At 44.1% G+C, this 20222-nt stretch overlaps 2 protein-coding genes across 9 annotated transcripts in view; one reads left to right on the forward strand and one right to left on the reverse strand.

Annotated features, from left to right (window-relative positions):
• The first annotated feature begins 206 nt into the window (after positions 1–206).
• LOC135433900 (protein strawberry notch) lies at positions 207–5419 on the forward strand. Of its 3 annotated transcripts, XM_064690191.1 has the most exons (5): positions 207–359; positions 569–1110; positions 1168–3094; positions 3159–4335; positions 4774–5419. In XM_064690191.1, the coding sequence occupies exons 2-5, from the start codon at positions 661–663 to the stop codon at positions 5336–5338; spliced, it is 4119 nt and encodes a 1372-aa protein (XP_064546261.1). In that variant the 5' UTR covers positions 207–359; positions 569–660; the 3' UTR covers positions 5339–5419. The 3 variants fall into 3 exon arrangements, with proteins under 3 accessions (XP_064546261.1, XP_064546259.1, XP_064546260.1); XM_064690189.1 differs by having other exon boundaries at positions 569–3094; XM_064690190.1 differs by having other exon boundaries at positions 209–3094.
• A 1170-nt stretch (positions 5420–6589) lies between these two features.
• Positions 6590–20222, reverse strand: part of klar (klarsicht) — a 166040-nt gene continuing 152407 nt past the window's right edge. For 5 of the 6 annotated variants that reach the window (XM_064690261.1, XM_064690258.1, XM_064690257.1 and 2 more), the window contains 4 exons: positions 19573–19678; positions 8782–8957; positions 8356–8726; positions 6590–8297 (listed from right to left, as the gene is read on the reverse strand). In XM_064690261.1, coding sequence (XP_064546331.1) covers positions 7253–8297; positions 8356–8726; positions 8782–8957; positions 19573–19678 — 1698 coding nt within the window. In that variant the 3' untranslated portion in view covers positions 6590–7252. Of the gene's footprint in view, positions 8298–8355; positions 8727–8781; positions 8958–17112; positions 17791–19572; positions 19679–20222 lie in introns of those variants that run through there. The other variant, XM_064690260.1, reaches the window with a different exon arrangement.

Raw genomic sequence — 20222 nt, forward strand, 5'->3', positions numbered from 1 at the left:
ACGTGCACACAATTATATATACATGCATGGTAAATGGTTCCATTTTCGAAATACCTGCTAAGCTCTAAAACTCTTAAGAACTATCGATATTTGTACATTAGCATTGCATTAGTCAACACTTTCATTAAAGCCTATCGAAGTTAATCAACACTTTTTGTAAGAATCTGTCATAATGTAAACTTATGACGAACTGCCAGAAGGAGCTGAAGTTTCAGTAACTGAGAGTTATTCAAAGCAAGCAGATGGAATTGTGGTGGAAAAAGTGAAAAATAAAGTGTTAAAACGAAAGAGAACTTGTGAAAGAACTTAAAAGAGATTGAGAATAAAAAACTTTGATGGGAACTCAAGAAAAATTGAAGGTAAAATAGGAAAGATCTTTGGGGAATAGTAGAAATAAATACTTATTGTTAATATAATTGCGATTCGAATCGTAAAAAGATAAATGTCAAATATATAAGCTATTCATTATTTTCATGGGAACTCAATTGAAGTTCTTGGTGATGTAGGACCTGCTCATAATAAAAGGAAACTCTTGTGCTTAATTTAATTAATAAATTAATAATTACAGATTAATACGTCTCGTTAGGGCTTTTAGTTCTCACAAATATTGTGCCTGTTGTTGTTTTAGTTTCGTGTCATATCGAGAACTAGATCCGAGTCATGAATTCCTTAGGCATTGCTTGCGGCGAGCTGCTGTTCACTGTGAACCACAGCGAACTAGTTCCGCCAGGGCCGCAGCAGCTGCTGTCCGTCGCGCCTCAACTAGTTTCCTGCCTCGGCAGCGGAGCTGGGGATGCCTTGGACGCGGCCAAAGAGCCAGCTGCGACGCCGGCAGCTGAGGACGACGCTCAAATCGATGCCAGGCTTCAGGAGGAGCTCGACTCGCTGCCCATGGTGGAGCCGGAGCCCGAAACGGAGCCCGTGACACGCCCCCTGCTGCCGCCCACCATGCCGTACAGGCCCCAAACGATGCATCATCATCATCAGCATCATCTGCAGCAGCAGCAGCAGCAGGGAACGCCCCCCGCGCGGGTGTTCTACAAGGCGCGCACCGTGCAGGAGGCGTCCAAGTTCTCGATCCAAATTCCGCCCGAGTCACCGGCCGGCACAGTTAAGCTAATGCCCGACACGAACTATGCCATGCAACTAAAGATGCAACAATCGCAGGTTCGAATCGCATCGCATCTGGGCCAGCAGCCGTACAAGATGATGGTGACGAGCACGCAGGATCGTTACCGGAGCACGCAGGGCGGCAGGATGTTCATGCCGGCTGGGGCTCAGCCCGGTCCGAGCCAGGCCTTTCCCAAGACGCTGACCGACTTCATCAAGTCGAAGAGCAGCTTTGTGACGGGCCAGACCCAGATGCGGGGCGTCCTGCCCAATCAGCTGGCGAGGCCGACGCTCTGCCAAATGAAGCTGCCAATGAAAACCGACCTGAACAATCCGATGATGCGGCCGCAGGGCGTGATGGTGCGACGGGAGCTGCCGCAGATGCCGGCGCCGCTCGAGGACGACGAGGTGGACTTCGAGGAGATCGGCGTGGCCGATACCTACTCCTCGTACTGGCCGAGCAAGCTGAAGGGCGGCAGCCGGCATCCCGATCCGGTCGTCGAGACGGCCACCTTGTCCTCCGTCGAGCTGCCGGACATCACGTACGAGCTAGCGTTGCCGGACAAGGTGAAGAACTCGGATCGCCTCAGCGCGCTGCAGCTGGAGGCGGTCACCTATGCGTGCCAGGCGCACGAGCAGCTGCTGCCCAGCGGCCAGCGTGCCGGCTTCCTGCTCGGAGATGGCGCCGGCGTCGGCAAGGGCCGCACCGTGGCGGCCATCATCTTCGAGAACTATCTGCGCGGACGCAAGCGTGCGCTGTGGATATCCGTTTCGAACGATCTGAAGTTCGATGCGGAGCGCGATCTGCTGGACATAGGCGCCAGCAAGCACCTCAAGGTGGCCTCGATGAGCAAGTTCAAGTACAGCCGGATCAGCTCCGAGGAGAACGAGTACTTCAAGCGCGGCGTCATCTTCTGCACCTACACAGCGCTCATTGGCGAGTCCGCCAATGCCAATCCCAAGTACAATACGCGTCTACGGCAGCTGATCAACTGGCTGGGCACAGATTTCGATGGGGTCATTGTGCTCGACGAGTGCCACAAGGCGAAGAATCTCAGTCTGATGAATGCCGGCAAGTCCACCAAGACGGGCACCACAGTTCTCGAGCTGCAGCAGCTGTTGCCCATGGCCCGGGTTGTGTACGCCTCGGCGACGGGCGCCTCGGAGCCAAGGAACATGGCGTATATGGTGCGGCTGGGACTGTGGGGTCCCGGCACCTCCTACTCAGAGTTCTTCAAGTTTGTGAATACGGTGGAGAAGCGCGGCATTGGCGCCATGGAGATCGTGGCCATGGACATGAAGCTGCGCGGCTCGTATATTGCCCGCCAGCTGAGCTTCAAGGATGTCAGCTTTCGGATCGAGGAGGTGCCCATGTCGCGGGACTTTCACAAGCTCTACAATCACTCCGCCGAGCTGTGGGCCGAGATCAACGAGAAGTTCCTCAAGGCCTGTCGGCTGATGTGCATCGAGAACCGGGTCCAGAAGATCATCACGTGCCAGTTCTGGTCGGCGCATCAGCGCTTCTTCAAGAACCTGTGCATTGCCTCCAAGGTCAACCATGTGGTCAAGATGGTGCGCGAGGCGGCCCGCCAGGGCAAGGCCGTGGTCATCGGCCTGCAGTCGACCGGGGAGTCGCGCACACTGGAGCACCTGGAGCTGTATCAGGGTGAGCTGACCAATTTTGTGTCCACCTCGAAAATGATAATCCAATCCTTTGTGGAGAAATATTTTCCGGCGCCGACGCGCGAGTCCCTCTACAAGCTGCTCAACACGGGCACCTTCGAGCCGGAGGCGCGCTCCAAGTCCGGCTGCGCGAAGCGTCCGCGCATGATCTCCGAGTGGTCCGACGACGACATGGACGCGGATGGTGGCGACAGCGACATTGATCTGTGCGACAACAGCTGGAATGCCGATGCGGACGACGATGAGGACCGCCTGAAGTCGGGACGCAAGCGACGCGGTCGTCCGCCCAAGCCGGACAAGGGTAAGCTCCGTGTGTTTCTCCTAGCCAGCAGATCAAACAGCTCATCAGGTAAATCTTTGCGCAGTGGAGAAGATCACCATGCAGGATCGCATCCTGCAGCATCTGTGCAACAACATGAACGCCAAGCACGAGGAGGAGGATCCCAATTTCGATTCCGCCAAGCCGCAAACGGCCAAGATCACCGAACGCGACGTGGAGCGCTGCATAACGGTGCGCGAGAAGCTGCTGGACAAGATCGAGCATCTGGGCCGACGCATGCCGCCCAACACGCTGGACAAGATCATCTCCAAGCTGGGCACCAAGGTGGTCGCCGAGATGACCGGCCGGCGCGGCCGTGTCATCAAGACGGACGAGAACACCTACAAGTACGAGCAGCGCGGCGAGGCGGAAACGACCATGGATCTGGTCAACTACATGGAGAAGCAGCGCTTCATGGAGGACAGCAAACATGTGGCCATCATCTCGGAGGCCGCATCCAGCGGCATCTCGCTGCAGAGCGACAGACGCCTCAGCATACAGCGCCGGCGGCTGCACATCACCCTGGAGCTGCCGTGGAGCGCGGATCGGGCCATACAGCAATTCGGACGCACGCATCGTTCCAATCAGGCCAACGCGCCGGAGTATGTGTTCCTTATCTCCGATCTGGGCGGCGAGAGTCGCTTTGCGGCGACGGTGGCCAAGCGCTTGGAGAGCCTGGGCGCGCTCACCCAGGGCGATCGTCGGGCCACCGACGCACGGGATCTGTCCAAGTTCAACATCGACAACAACATCGGACGCAGCGCGTTGGAGAGCGTGCTGCAGCAAATTACCGGCGAGAAGCCGCTGGAGACCATCCACATACCCGAGTCCTACAAGGGCGACTTCAGTTTCGACTGCTGTGTGGCGCTCTCCGGCGTCGGCATGCTCAGTGTCTCCGAGGACAACAAGGGCCACCAGATCTTCGTCATCGAGAAGGACAGCAACAATATACCCAAGTTCCTCAATCGCATTCTCGGCTGTCGCGTCGAGGTGCAGAACGCCCTCTTCAAGTTCTTCCTCAACAAGATGTACTCGCTGATCCTGCAGATGAAGCGCTCCGGTCACTTTGATCTGGGCATTCTGGACCTGGACGCACACGGCGCGAATGTCACGGCCATCAAGCTGATACGATTCATCAGAAAACATGCCACGGGCACAGCTGCCACCGAGCTGCATACGATGCAGGTGGTCCGCGGCATGTCCTACGAGCTGGCCCTGGCCAAGTAAGTAAATGACCTGGTTCGACGGTTCAAACCAGGGCTGCAAGCAATTGGTCGGTTCGCTTCATGAACCAATTAGTCGGCTTGGTTCATTAATCAGGTTTTCCACATTAAATAAACTAGGTTTTGGGTCAAGTCCATCATATTCCTAGTTGAAAATAAACCTATTTGAGTTCAGAGTTCGGTTTGAACTATTTATCGTCTACAAGTTCGTGAACCGCATTCATTAAAATCAGTTTTGGTTCAAGTTCGGGTTCCGTTCATTAATCAGATTTTCCACATGTATTAAACCAAGTTTCAATTCATGTCCATCATATTCCTAGTTTAAATTAAACCTATTCATTTCGGTTCAGCATTCGGTGTGAACCATTTCCCAACTTAAAGTTCGTGAACCACATTTATTGAATCTCGCTGCCAACTCCCTCTTCCACTCCCTTTCAGGTACAACAAGGAGGCGCGCCAGGAGCACGAGGGTTTCTACACGTTCAAGCAGGAGCGCAACAATAACAATTGCGCCATTCTCTGCCTGAATGCGCAGCCGGACACAGCTGCGGCAACCGATCCCAGCAAGCTGAACATGAAGATCTATCGACCCAATACGGGGCCACAGGTGCGCACCGAGACGCTCAGCTCGATTGGGAATCGGTATGTGAAGGCCTCGCCGGAGGCAGTGCAGCAATTCTGGGACATGCAGTACAATCAGTGCCTGCGCATGTGCTCGCACATCTATTGGAATCGCCGCTGTCCCTTCGGCATCAAGTGCGGGGTGGGGCTGCGCGTGCGCACCTACCACGTGCTGTCCGGCCTAATGCTGCCCATTTGGGATCGGATCGCGCTGATCATCGAGAAGGACGGCCGCAAGATCCAAATGATACGCGTCAAGACCGACGAGAACAAGAAAATTGTCGGCACCGTCGTTCCCGAAGGTGTCTACCATCAGCTGGTGGCCGATCTGTCCTCCGATTCGATTGTCGAGAGCAAGGATTTCAATGCCAATAAGGAATAATGTACAAAAGGTAATCTATTATCTAAACTTAAGTGTAAGGATATCTTTTGTATATTTTAATAAAGTTGCTCTCAATGGAAACTTCTTAGACTTGAAATTATATTTCTTTTGCAAGATTTGAATGAAGAAATTTCCATTTCAGAATCTGCAAACATAATTTAAAAATGTGACCATTTTTTTCGAGATATTCCAATTTTAAAATCAAAACTTTAGATTTGTAGGGATAGAAATAGCTATAAGCTAAGTCCAGGCATGACAGATAATCTTATACAAATAATTTTTATTTTATTTTAAGTGAAATGAATTGAAATGAAAGTTAAACTTTAAATGAAAATGATGATACACATGCAGATCAGGTCCAGTTTAGATCAACTTACATTTTATTTCAAAAGTTAAACAAATCATTTATTTTCTGCTCTTTAATTCTTTTATATTTTGTTTTTCATATAGGTTTTTTTTTGTGTAGTTTTTGTAGTTTTTTTTTTTGCATTCAAAATTGGAAAAACTCACAAGATTACGAAACTTATAAATAGATTATAATTTAATTGTTGTTGCCAAATAAGAAGTACAACCTAAACATAGTTTAGCTGTTAGATAGCCTTAGATACACGTACAAATTAAACTGATCTCTGTTCCATTTCTCTTTTCTCAATTCTAGTTTAGATAATTGTTTGCAAACTTTCGAATTTATCCTATTAATATAATAGACATAAAACTGAATATTAAATAGAGCGTAAGGTGGACAAAAACTGTTCTTGTGTTCATATAAATTGCATTGCATATAAAAATAGAAACTCTAATTCTCAACTGGTTTTGGCGCGCGCCAATAGAAAGCACTTCCGCCGTTGCTTTTGTATTTAGTTTGGCTTAGCTTCTGTTTTGCTATGTTGCCTTTTGCTCGATATGCACTCGACTCTCTCACCTTTTTCTTCTTCTCTTTCTTAAACGTTTCGATATGCACTCGACTCTCGCCTCTCTTCTCTTTCTTAAACGTTTCGATATGCACTCGACTCTCTCACATCTCTCTCTTCTTCTCTTTCTTAAACGATTCGATATGCACTCACCTTTCACTCTCTCTCTCTCTATCCCTCTTTCTTAAACGTTTCGCTGTCGCTGTGGGCCCACATCCATTGTGTTGGGTCTTTGTAGGCACTTTACGTGTTTTTCAAACAGAAAAGTTTCCAAAATTAAGCGAAATGTATTGTTAATCGTATTTCTAATAACTGGAGTTTGTCATGCCTTATAAATGTGTTGCTCGATATGTGGGCGAAGTTGCGTGCTTCCCAATATCCTGCTCTAAGTACGATACAAATTTTTGTTTTCCTTTTTTTTTCTTATCCATGTTTGTGTCATGAACTCCTGATCTTCCGCTCTCTTTTCCTCCCTTAGACATCCTGTACTTGCTAAAGTTGAGCTTAAACTTGTGTTTTTTGCACTTAATTTTAAACGCTTCCTCGTAAAAAATATATGTTTGTAAGAACCGCAATCAAACTCTTAAGATAAACACGAAACAATCCATCAAATCAAATCAAAATCTATGTGGGGATTTATCTTAAGCATGCCGTTTCGCACATTTAAACATAAAAAAAACTAAGTGCCTCCGTTTTGTAAAAGACAAAAAACACACACGAAAAAAAATTGTAACTGCTGCAAGACGCGAGCGCGCGAGCGTATTTTAACGCAAAACGCGTTCGAAGCGCGCGCGAAACGCGTCTGAAACGCGCCGTGGTCGCCTCATTGCTGGGTTCCACTTTGAGGTCGCCCGAATCTCAGGCTGCTGCTTGTCGCCTGCGCTGGCACCTAACTGGCTGTTAGATTGCTTAACGATACTCGTCTTAAGTAAATTATTTTTGTTGCCTACATAAAAACGTGCGCGCGTTTCGCTCGCGGCGAAAAACGCACAGCACGCGCCGCTCAAATCGGAGGCGGGCCGCGTATATAGCGCAGCTGAGGCGTAAAACTCATGGACAGATTGTTGAGATTGTCGCAGCAATTGGGCTGCATCATGCAGGCGGCGCAGAAGAACGTGAACAGCGCCAGCTGCATGGGCACCGCCGCCCGTGCGATGCGCCACGCCCAGCCGCGACGCTTCTTGGAGCCGCCGCCGTCCGCATCCTCATCCTCAGAGCTGTCCAGCAGTGCGGCGGCTGGCTCTTCGGGCGGATCGTCATCTCCCCCACCGCCGCCGGCGGCGACAATGCGCTGCAGCTGCTCAACCACCTGCTGCTCCTGCTCCTTGCGCAGCGTAGCCCGCTGCTCCGGCTGCTGCTCCTCGGCGGCGGCGGTTTGGCGCGTTTTGCGCGCGTTTCTGCGCTTGGGCGACTGCGTTTGCGATTTGCCAGCGAGCTGCTTGGCATGGCCATTGGCCAGCTGCTCCTTCTGCTCCTTTTGCTGCTCCTTTTGCTTCTCCTGCTGCTGCTGCTTCTGCTGGTGCGAGGCAGCGGTGCGCACAATCAAATCGCGGCAGGTGTTCTGCAGCTGCTTCAGCTCCGCTTCGGCACTCTCCATGCGCGCTGCTATGGAGCGCATGGCGGCGCTGCCGGGCGCCAGAGCCAGCTCCAGCTGCTTGGCCAGGCGACGCAGCACGCCCAGGCGTCGTTCACGCTCGGACAGGCCGCCATCGGAGGTGGCGCCGCCGTCCGAGATGCCCGAATCGGAGAGCGAACCGTTCGATGCGGTAAACTTGGCAATGTGATAAATGTGGTTGGGATCGAGATGCTGCTGCACGGCGAGCAGCTGCTCCTGGCTAACGTTCACCTTCTCCGAGAGCAGCTTGGCCACCAGCTTGACGTTCTGTGCCAGCTCGACAGGCGTCGCCTGTCCCTTGTCCAGGGCGCCCTCCAAGCCCTTGAGTGTGCCGCGATCCTGGCCCAAGGCCAGGTGAAACTCGCTCAACCCGCACTCGAGCTGGCGCCAGGCAATCAACGAATTTGTGAGCATCTCCAGCTGCGAATTGATTCTGCGAATGGGAGCATGAAATTAGTGAATGGTTGAGGAACATTGATTGATTCATTTACCTGGCATCTGCCTCGTCCCAGGCGCTGTACATGTCGCTGACCTCATCCTTGAGATGCTTGTGGAACTCCTGCTCGGCGCTCATCAGGCTGGACACATCGCAGGTGCCCGTGGAGGCTTCCACCACCTGGTTGCCATTGCTGTCTGTTACAGTGATGGCCACCACGCCGCCGGCAGCAGGCTTCAGCTCTGCTTGCTGCTGCTGCTCCTGCTCTTTATCTTTCTTCTGTTGAAGTTGTTCGGACTCCTGTTGCAGCTGCTGCTGCAGCTGCTCCTGCTGCAGACGCCGCTCCTGACGCGTCAGCCAGCTGTGCACCGAGGCGTTCAGGCGCAGCATGTTGGTGCGATAGCTGCTCAGCTGTGTCTGCTCGTGCTGGAATTATTTTTGGTTATGGTCAGCTGCTGCATGCTAATTGGACGTAACTAACCTTTAAGGCCTCGACGGCTACCTGTATGGCCGGCTCTGTGTCGAGCAGCTCCGGCGTGGACGGATCGCCCAGGCGGCGCAGCGTGTGCTTCAATGCGCTCATCTCCTGCTGCAGCTTGCGTGCGCTCGCCGCATTCTGGCTCCAGTTAAGCAGATCCTCCCAAGCAGCCAATAGATCTGCAACAAGAAAAAAAATCAAATTAAATAGTGCGCACAAAATTATAGTCAGAGAAAGCCAAGCTTGATAATTGGCACACTTTGATTCGGATTCGGTTTGTGGACAACTCGTGGATTTCTTTGCGGATTTGCAGCCCTTTTGGCTCAATGCATACCTTTCCCTTTCCCTTGGCGCGGCCAACGCCAAGGCAAAGTGAAACTTTTATTTGTTTACCAAGCCGAAAAAACAAAATAAAGCAAAAAACTTTTCCACTAAGCGCTAGAGTGGAACACAAGGGGAAAATGTGTGAGTGTGTGTAATGTGAAACTGTGAACGTGTGGGAGACAGCATTTTTTGCAATTGCAGCAAAAATGGGCTTTAAATGCAGTCCAGGCGACGCCTCATAGAATAAAAGCTGTTATACCCTATAGTCTGTTAGTTGGATGCAAGGGGTATTTGGGTTTATAGATGATATGGTTAAGGTGTATATTAATAGAGTTAACCTCAACCCTACAATTGAATAAAGCAGTTGCTCAGCAAGATGGATTTTTAACAATTCCACCCACAAGCGTGAAATACGGGTGAAAACTTAAAATTTTTAAACCTTGGTGATTATCATGAGATCGACGTTAACTTAAACAATTTTTTAAAATCTATACTAGAATAGACCTCTTACGTATCATAAGTCAAGATTTATTGAAGACTCATTACTCCGATTTTTTTTATAAATTACGCTTTTGGTATAAAATTATCATTAAAGTTGTTTAAAAAACTTTAATATACATCCGTCTTGACATTACAATGAAATTTCGAAAATCCACAAAAAAGGGTGAAAACAGGTTGAAAAATTTTAATTTAAAATTAACAAATCAAAGCTCTATATAAAGATTCAAGAACTACGATGGACTTTTCGAAAATCCACAAACAAGGGTGAAATATGGTTTTCGGTGACTATCCACAAACACGGGTGAAAACGGGGTGCAACATTTTAAGTTTAAATCATTTGCAAAGCTCTATATAAAGGTTAAAGCGTAGCGAGGAACTTTTGATAATCCACCAACAAGAGTGAAAAATGGGTGAGAAACTGTTAGTTTAATTAGGAAGAAAAACACGTTGGGTGTAATTTGTTTCACAGGCTGCACTTGAATTTACTAGAAGAATTAAGCTATACGTTTTTAAACTAAATAAAACACTTAAGAAAGCAGCATACAGGGTATAGTTTAGTCGAAATTCGAACTGTATTTGTATGACAAACTGGTGGGCAGAAACCTAAACTTGACACGCGTTTGTTTTGGATAGAACCAAGCACTGGGCGAACTTGCTTTGTTATAATAATTTTGTGTGGGGCTTGGGCAGGAAATATGGCCAGAACTTACCCGAGATAAATAAAAGACTAAGATAATCAGAAACAGTTTTGAGTGCAACCGACTCGTTGCGAGGCTGCGGCACAACTAAGCGGCTTGTGGCTGGGTTAATTGAATTGTAAATACGTCGATTACTTTCGCCCAAACGCAGCAGCAGGTGGATGCGATTGAGCTTGAGGTTGGCAATAATAATCAGACGCACTCAAATTGGCAACCAGCACGCGTAGTATTCACTACGCAATACACGACGACGACGACGACGACGACGACGACGCACATGGAACAGGACCAGGTCCAAAACACAAACCGAACTTGTTGGCAGCCAAACTGAAACTGGTTGACTGAACTTGTGCCTCTCCAGCTGCCAGCTGCCAGCTTGCAGCGAGCCAAGCCCACAACAACAACTGCAACAGCAGCAGCAACAAATCGCAGCAACTCGAGCGCAACAAAACGATCGAGCAACAGGCGCACAGTGGTGCGAAAGTTAAAGAAATTATGTGCAAAGTGAAACAAACTAATTGAAACTTTAATTATACTTATATCCAAGCTAGAAAATATACATTAATTTTCAAGATGTAAGAGTTGGGATAAGTTTTAAAAATGATATCTATTTCTCATGATATCGAAACAATTTATATGGAACAAATACATCAGGGAACAAAGATTCATTAGAAATGCATTTCAAATTTCCAGAAAAAACTGCACAATGCAAACCTAAGTAAATGTTTGGGAATCTTTTAAACCAAGTCTTGCAGTTAGCTCTATTAAACAAAAGCAATCGATAACATAAATTGGTAGCTGTAATCGATAACATAATTGCATAGCTGCCATCGATAACCAATTGCAAATTGTTAACCGTAATGATGATAACAATTGAAAACTGGAATCAATAACAACAATTGAAAACTGCAACCGATAACTGCAGTTAATAGCAGCTCTCGATAACAAGAATCGATACACATGATGGATAACTACAATCGATAGCAGCAATTACAAGTGCAACCAATAACAACAACCGATAACTACAGCCGTTTAAAATCCCTTCGATAACTGAACTCGATAACAGCAATAGATAACATGAATGAATATGCAAAATCGATACCCACAATCGATAACAGCATTAAAACTGCAAACGATAAAAACAATGGATAATTACAGCCAATAAACGCCATCGTTAACTGAAATCGATAACAGCAATTGATATCAATAATCAATTTACACAATCGATATCTACAATCGATAACGATAATCGATACCACTCAACTAAGCTTTGTTTTTGTACGCCTAAAACTGATTTAATCGCCAACATTTAGGTTCTTTTCAATTTAAAAAAATATTTCGTTAGTTTCTTTAATTTCAACATAAGCTCTTTGCTTTCAGCCCACTGTGCGACACTTCCTTGGAAATCTCGCAAATGATTGCGGCCAGTGCATTAGATGCTCTGCCTGTTTGGTGCGTGGTGGGACATCATCTACGCACTTTGCAGCTATCGAAAACTCGTAATCTTTTGCGGATTGCACAACTGCCTAGTCTATTCGGGTTTTGGATCGACGAACGGGGAGGGGACGGGCTGCAGGTGGACATTATCAGGCAACAACCCCACGCCTTGTGCCATGATTTGCACACTTAAAGCCAAAAGGGGGCGTGGCAGGGCGGGGCGAGATGCAGCGGCAAGTGGCGAGTGAAACGCTCGATCATCATAATAGCTCGAAGTTGTATTTAAGCTCTCGGCTGGATAGCTGGAAGCCTTAAAGACTGCACATAAAATTGATTAGCAATTTGCAGAAATGGAAATTGTTCAGACGCGACTTTCACTTTAATCAGCAATTAGCAAATTAATTGCCAATCATCAGAGATTGCCACAGTTAAGCAACTTGAATTGCAGGCAAATTGAATTCTAATCGCGCGGGAGAAATTTTCATTTTCATAAGGCGAATATCTCTTCGATCAGCTTATCTCAGTTGCAGGTTTTCTTTGTTTTTTGCTGACTTTGCCAGGTGAAATTGTTTACATTTCGTCACGCAGCTAAAAAAAAAAAACACTGAAAAAATGCAAATGCAGCCACAAATTGTTTTTTTTACAAATGCATCAACAGCGCGAAAATCCAATGACCCAAGGGCATTGACGTGTGCTCACAACTTGGCAAAAAAACGAAAAACGCGATAAAAAAATAGGAAAATAAAAGAAAATTCGCGTTCTCGCAAATTTATTTATGTGGGTGTTGCTCGGTGGGAGGTGTTGACATGCCTTCGTTTGTGCAAACATGCACACACATACAAACACACACACAAACACACACATGCACACACACACACATGTCGTGTGTAGCTGGCAGAGAATCAAACAAACACGCTTTCTAAATCATTTCCAAAATCTCTCTATCTGCCTCTATGCATTTTTCTCTTGCCCCAATTCTTTAATAGTGTCAGAACTTTAGAAAAAAAATGTTTTTTTAGTGTGAAATGTAATTTTGCTCTTTCTCCCATACTCACACTATCTCGCTCACTCTTTCTCTTTCTCCCTCTCTTCCACTGTCAATCTGTCTATTTCCCTAGTTCTCTCTCTTTCTAATATATTCCCTCTCTTTCTCTGACTTACTCTGGCTCGCTCTTTAAGACACTGCCTCCCTTTCTCTCTTGCTCTTTCAGACATATTCTCTCCCTCTCTGACACATTCTCTTTCGCCCTCTCTCTGACTTACATTCTATCTATCTTACACTGTGTCACTCTCTCTTTCTCTCTGTTCTACACTTCCACTGTCTCTCTCTCTCTCTCTGACATACTCTCCAGCTCTCTCTCGCTGAGACACTTTCTAGCTCTCTCTCGCTTTCTGACACATAACTCTCTCTCCCTGACAAACTATGTTTCTCTCTCTCTATCTATCTATCTATCTATATCTGTATCTATCTCTATCTCTATCACTTTTTCTCTCTATCTCTATCTCTCTCACTTCCGCTCTCTCTCACTTTTTTCTCTCACTCTCTCTCAGACAGATTCTCCCTTTCTAGTTATCTATCCCGAGCTTGATTCTATTATTTTTACTTTTACAATTTTAATATTTTTATAAATATAAGATTAATGAAGGTTTTTACGACGTTTCCGTCGTCTAACATAAATCTAGCCTGAGATTTTAGCTCGGTTTCTCCTATCTAAAGAAACCATTTCCATTCATTCTATTCAAAGTACAAAGTTCTTTGTTTTATTACTTTTGACTATTTGCACGAATGCCTATGTCAAAATACGTTAAATAAAGCCTTCAGCAGGCTTAACCCGATTTGCTATAAGGAAATCGAGAAGCGGAAAGGCTCAAGGAACTGCCTGTGCGTGTCAAGGACTCATAAACAAAACGCGAATGCGACAAGAGAAAGGGTGTGGCAGCAGAGAAGGCGGCGCCAATTGGCTACCCGGCACGATTCTTGTCTCTTCGCAAAACATATTTATTTAGTAATAGCGAAACGAGCCAAATAAAGCGGGTGAGGTAAGCGCCAGAGTTGCCAGCCACATAAAAGAATTTCTAGAGCCAACAAGAGTTCAGAGTCAGAGGCCACAAAGCGCGCGGACTTAAATATTTGCCAAAAATAATCATGAATAATTATGTGAGACAAACAACAACAAACGATGACAAAAATTATATACAATTAGCAAAAAATTTGATAAAAAGAGAGAAAAATGTGGCCAAAAATAAAACTGTTGCTTATTTTAAAAAAGCTGATTAGCGCCCGGGCTAGAAATATGTGAAATATGAAATGCGAAAAATTAATGAGATTAGCGTAAAGCTGCGAAATATTTGCTAAAGAGTCGTTAACCCTGGGCCTCTTTAATATTAATTAACTATGGTTAGCAATTTTAATTATTTAAAATCGTTTATTTTTTTATTTTACTGAAAAGTCTAAATGTTGCACTTAAAATCTGTCTACTCTCAATTTTTTGTTTATGTTTATTTAATTTATTTTGCCAAGAATCGGACATAAATATTTCCTGTTTTTGAATGAAAAGTTAATATTATAGCTGCAATTTTCTCACTCACAATTTCTCTTGTTCTGACTCTCTCTCTTTCTTCCCTTTCTTGTTGTTAGTGCTCTCTCTTTATTTATTTTATAGAGCACACGCCTGGTTCCCACAATTCCTACTCTCTCTCTTTCTCTTTCTTTATTGAAATCATGTAAAAGAAATCTAGTTCCTCACCAGCTTAGAGCACGAACCTGGTTCTCGCAGCTAAAATACATTCTCTTTCTCAATTCTTTCTCTCTATTAATACTCTCTTTTTATTTAGTCCCCACAAACTTAAGCCACAAGCCTCTTTCTCCCCTCTCTCGCTCTTAATGCTCTCTCTTTAATTGATATATAATCAATTTAGTTCTCACAATGTATATACTCGCATTCTCCCCTCCCGCTCACTTCTCCGCTTTCTCTTTGGTGCCTGAATACCCTTTCATATTACCTCAGAATATTTCCAGCAGCGCGCTTATTAATTAATCAAATTAATTAATTATTTTATGAGAATTTTATAAAGTATTAACTAATTCAATAATTTTACTCTAATAAAACCTTGGTTACAATTTACTCTACTTTGATTCATAATTTACTTAACTTTTATAACATAACCTAACCTAACTTAAGCTGAAATTTGTTGACTGTGTGGCAACACTGGCAAAAGAAACAGTTTCTATGCTTGACTGCAGCTGTACTTATAGGCACATTTTTTAGGAGGGCGGCAACGGAATAACACGCCCTGGAGACATACAAGTAATAAATGCAATTGCTTTTACGGCAATCGGAAGGTGTGTTGCCCAGACTCAACTTACTGCAGCAGCAGTAGCCGCAGCAGTAGACAGCAGTAGCAGTAAGTGAGGCAGTTAAATGCCACAAAACTGTGAAACTTTAAACCGTTTATCATTCGAATTTCAATTTCAATACGATTTGATTTCATTTTTCAATGATTTAACAATTCCCAGCGAATTAAAGGTCAACCACAAATGAGGCCAAAGAAAAAATAATATGAATAAAAAACATTTCGTTTCTCATAATTAATTGGATAGAATGACGCCAGAGTTGGCTTGATAAAAGCCGAACTGAAACTGGCTAGCTATAATTTTTTTCTTTTTTTTTTTAATATTAATTTTGACCCGCGTTGAACCGAGTTCCGGTTTTCCAGGGTTCAGCGTAGAAACTTCAAAGCGGAACGCCAACAATTGACCATAAAAGTCCACTATGCGAGTACCGTTAATGAGTGTGCGTGTGTGTGCGAGTGTGTGTGTGTGTGTGTGCCAAGCTGAGCGTGAATGAAACGAAGAGGAGCAGGAATAGATGTTGGCCATAAAGCAATGGCCATAATGCAACGCGCCGCCAAATGCAATTGTAAAGTTGCGGCCCGCCTCCCGCCGGCCACGCCCCGCACTTTTTATGGCTGACAGCAATGCTTAATTAGCCATGCAACGAACGGGCAGAGGCAGAGGCAAGTGGCAACCCAATCTGGCATCAAATGTGGCATGTGGCAACAAGAACAACAACAGGTGGCAGCTAAAGTCGGTCAAAGTAAAAATGTGGCACAAACGGTTTCTTCTTCTTCTACTTCTCTTGTTGCAGATGCGATCAAGTTAAGAATGAGATAATTATCGGTAAGGTATCTACAGATGCGAATATCTAGTTTGAATCTGAAGAGCTGCTGCTTCCAGTCTGCTTCAATTCGGGTCTTGCCTCATTTATATTTTCGGCTTTTTATGAAATTCACGTAATCCCTTTTATTTTTATGATCTCATAAGCGCTTTTATGTACGCATTACTCAAACATCACTTAGGCACTTTTTGCCACATTGCCTGAATATGTACAGAAAGTTTTCAGAATAGTCAAAGACAAAAAAACAATTGAATCCTAACCCTAAATCGATGACAATATAAACATTGTATTATATTGTGTGCCCAATATTTGTCTTGTCTTTGCCTAAACACAGTTAGTTTCGAAATTTATATTACTTTTTTTAATATAAGTATATATTTTCCCCATAGAAATTACCACATCATCGTCCAAAATGCGACGTGAAAATAATTCGATTTTAAGCTCGGACTGAAACTAATTGAAGATTTGTTGAGTAATTATTTTTCAAAGATTTGATATGCTTATACACTGAACGAAATATTAAGGCAATAATAAAATCTTCTACTTAAATAAATGAGAATTATTTAAATATACATTTCTTTCTAAGAGAAACTTTTACAATTAATTTCATGGCCCAATTTTTTCAGTTTTACACTGACAGAAATTGGTTAATTGGTTTTTCGGCTGGAACTGGAACTAGTTTAAAACCTTTCAGAGACCCTATTTATCAAAAACCTGAGCAAGCACATTAAAAGAAACTTCTGCATTTACTTAACAGTTAATTTATGCATGTTTCATTTTATACACTGCCAGAAAAGACTATCACAATTATAAAAAAATATCGTAACACGAGAGCAGCTTCTGGAAAAAATCCAGTTTTTCTACTCCACGCGAGTTTATGAATAATGCAAAAGTTTAATTAACTCAGTTTCTTTAAGTGTGTGCCCCTCCACCCCCTCTACCACCCCCCCCCCCCCTGTTGTTTGCTACACTCAAAGATATTTCACTTTCGTCAGAGCAGTTAGTATCCAATTAGTATTTTATCTGTTTTCCTCTTATCTACGTGTACGATCTTCGCCTTGTGTTTCTCTCATCTTCTTCTTCTGCTTAACAACATCATTTACACCTGTTTTCAATTATAAGCGATAAGTTTCCCTTCGGCGGAGTCTGTTTGCTGTCGCATTGGCTCATCTCTATGCACATAACGGTGTATTTACCTGGCTCCGACGTTGAGCGCGATGTGGAGGCCGATGAGCTGGCCGATGATAGCATGCCCGAAATGTCCGTTTGCACGGCGACACTTATTTTGGCCATTATTGTCGCAAGCTTTGCTCTTACGCCACGCTCTCTCTCTCTCTCTCTCGCTCACTCCTATTTACTACTCCTGGGCCACCCCTGGCGGCTTCACCGTGACCCACTTAAGGTTACTTGGCCAGCTGTTAGTGTACGCCAGGCGGCGCCACTTGAAATCAATTTTCGAAATTAATTTGCGTTTTTAAACATTTCAATTGAATGTTTACTTTCAGCGCGGGGCGTTTTTTACTGTTTCGTTATTTTTTTAGAGATTTATTTACACGCTGTGCGCTGACCTCGAAAAGTTGGGAAACTCGGCAGTAAACAAAAAGAAAACCCAACGCCAGCAGCCGCTGCACTCTTATAACGGCACTCTTATACACTCTTATACGGCAGCCAAAAACACGCGACTTTTATGAATGGGTGGCAAAGTTTGATGGGGTTTGTTGAGATTCGTTTTGTTGTTGCTATCACAGTTAAATTATTTAGTTTGATGGAAAGGAGATTCCTGTATAAAAATAGTTATGCGAGTTCTTAAAGCGCGCGGAAGCACAGTGAAAAACAGTTAGAAGCAACGACGACGACGACTACGACGGCGACGACGACGACGGAAGCAGAACCGCTTGGAACGCACGCTGAAAATGAACTGAGACGGCGACGGCGACGTTTCAATGGTTTTTGGCGCAGCAGCTTTCAGGTAGAGAGCGCACAATGAGAGCGGGAGAGAAGCAAGCGACAGAGCGCGCAGCGGCAGCCAAATGTTAACTTTTGAACTTGGTTTCACACGTGTGTGTGTGTGTGCCCGTATGCTGACTCAGTATATGTGTGGACGTGTGTATGTGTGCCGTCAAAAACAACAACAAGAGCAGCGCAGACGTCAATATGTAGCAGCGAGACGACGTCATTTTCAAAAGCAGATGATATGCGATGATAGCAGCAACAACAATAGCTAATGACGGCGACAAACGCACACACACCCACACGCACACGCACAAAACACGCAAGCTAAAGCCACAGCTTCAGAGCCACAGCTTAAAGCGCCGTATTAAGCGCGCCACCTAGCGCCCTTTTTCTGTTACCTATTGCCTTCAGCGCGTGGCTGTCCTCATAATTCTTTCTGTTTACAGTTTACGAGCTGCTCGGCATTTTTTCAACAAATGATTCAATAAATTTTAAATATTTCCGCTGTGGTGAAAAAAAAAAATTACGTCAGCTGCAAAGGAAAATTTTCTTTTCTCTCGCTGATCAAAGCAGCATTTGCTACGAATGCGCATAAATTTAAATAAATTATCACATGCTAAACATATATTGTTTGCGCATTTTGTGCCAGCTACAGTTTGTGAGGCATGCGCATAACTAAGACACCTTTAGCAAAGGCACAGTGACTGCACAACTGTACGGCATTTCTTTGGTTAATAATAATAAATGAAATAAATTTGTTTTTGGACGTGAAAAAGTATTTTGAGCTAAATGAAATGCTCAATTAAATTCGAGTACAAGTGTGTGGCCCATAAACCGTGCGTCAGTTAAAAAATTAAATTAGTAGAGTAGAGAAATAATAGAATTAAGTCCAAAAACTAAACGAAAATAATGAAAGAAATCTAAATACTAAAATTAATTTTGGTTAAACATTTGACAAAAACACAAGCATAATTAATAAAATTACGTGTAGCTAAACGAAAACAAAAACACCAATTAAAATATTTTATAGATAATATACGACTATTCAAAAAAATCAAAAACTACAACAGTTTTAAATGCATTGGTGTTCTTTTTCTTTGCTTCATATAAAAACAATAAATTTTATTTGCCAAAAAAGAGAAAAAATAAATGCGCAAAATAAATAATATTTTCTATTTTTTTTTTCACTTTAAAATAATATTAAAACAAATGCAAAATTAAATTCGATGCAAAATGCGTTTTGTCAAATGCAAAAACAAAATTTTTCCAAATCATAATAGTTATACAAAATAATACAAAATAGTATATATAAAAAAAAAAAAGAGAAAAAAAAATAATACAAAATTAATTCGCTTGGCAAATTTACAAGGCACACGGTTTGAGAGCGACTGCACTGTTTCAGAGCAAACCCCGAACGCCGGCAAAGAGACGCTCCAGCCGCCCCATGGGCCGATTGACCAGCGCATAGAGCGACCGCAGCGTTCCGGCCAGGAATCTATAGAGCGTAAAGTGCTCCAGCATATTGCCCAGATCCAACACAAAGTCTATCAATCGGGCCACAAAACGCGTTATGGGCGCACACTTGCACTCGACGATGGGCGTGGCAAGAGCAGTAGCAGTAGCAGCAGAAGCAGCGGCAGCAGCAGCAGTTAAGTTTCCAGTTGCAGTTGGGATTAGATGACAGCCTGCTGGCAAGGACTCACCTTTTGTCTGGCCGGCGCACTGTGTCGATAGCACCGTGCCAGGCGGACCCCTCAGCACGGCTTCCAGGCAGCGTATATTGTCACGGCAAGTGTTGATTATCTCGTTCTGAAAAAGAGGATTTATAATTTAAATTAGTTTAATTTAAGTCAAAAGCTGAAGAATTCTTAAATCTGCATTAGTTCTAAGTTCTAAGAGAATTGCTTTTGTATATTCTCTGACTAATCATAAAAAAAAGCTCAACAGCAAAGTAAATAGTAATCAAATTGCTTAAAGCTCTATTAAAGCTTAGCGATTATAAACTTCCCTTGCTTAAATATTCCTTGATATATTATAGAGAAAGCTCAGCAAAGATGTAATCACATAAATGTATGTAAAAAGGCTAACATCTCTTGATATTTGATAGTTTTAGAGTAAAGCTTACTTAAAGCTTAAATTAAAGCTCATTGAAAGCTTTGTCTTAAACTCACCTAAAGCTTAGCTGCTCTTAGCTATCTTTATAGTCTTTTTTGGAATATTTTAAATTTAGTGTCTCCATAGAAACTTATATAGAAAAAGCTAACTTAGAGATAAGAACTTTTATCGTGATGAAATATTTTAAATAGGACTTTTGAAACAAATTAATGAAATCGTATGAGGCAAATCTATCATT

The sequence above is a fragment of the Drosophila montana genome, unplaced genomic scaffold (assembly GCF_035044405.1).
Source record: "Drosophila montana isolate Dmon_TW-CO22-7 unplaced genomic scaffold, ASM3504440v1 contig_3240_1, whole genome shotgun sequence".
Lineage (NCBI taxonomy): Eukaryota > Metazoa > Arthropoda > Insecta > Diptera > Drosophilidae > Drosophila > Drosophila montana.

Excerpts from the sequence above, each read along its gene's own strand:
- LOC135433900 (XM_064690189.1), top strand. The coding sequence starts at position 661 with ATGAATTCCTTAGGCATTGCTTGCGGCGAGCTGCTGTTCACTGTGAAC. Across the intron at positions 3,095-3,158 it reads TCCGCCCAAGCCGGACAAGG|TGGAGAAGATCACCATGCAG; the intron begins GTAAGCTCCGTG and ends ATCTTTGCGCAG. Across the intron at positions 4,336-4,773 it reads TACGAGCTGGCCCTGGCCAA|GTACAACAAGGAGGCGCGCC; the intron begins GTAAGTAAATGA and ends ACTCCCTTTCAG.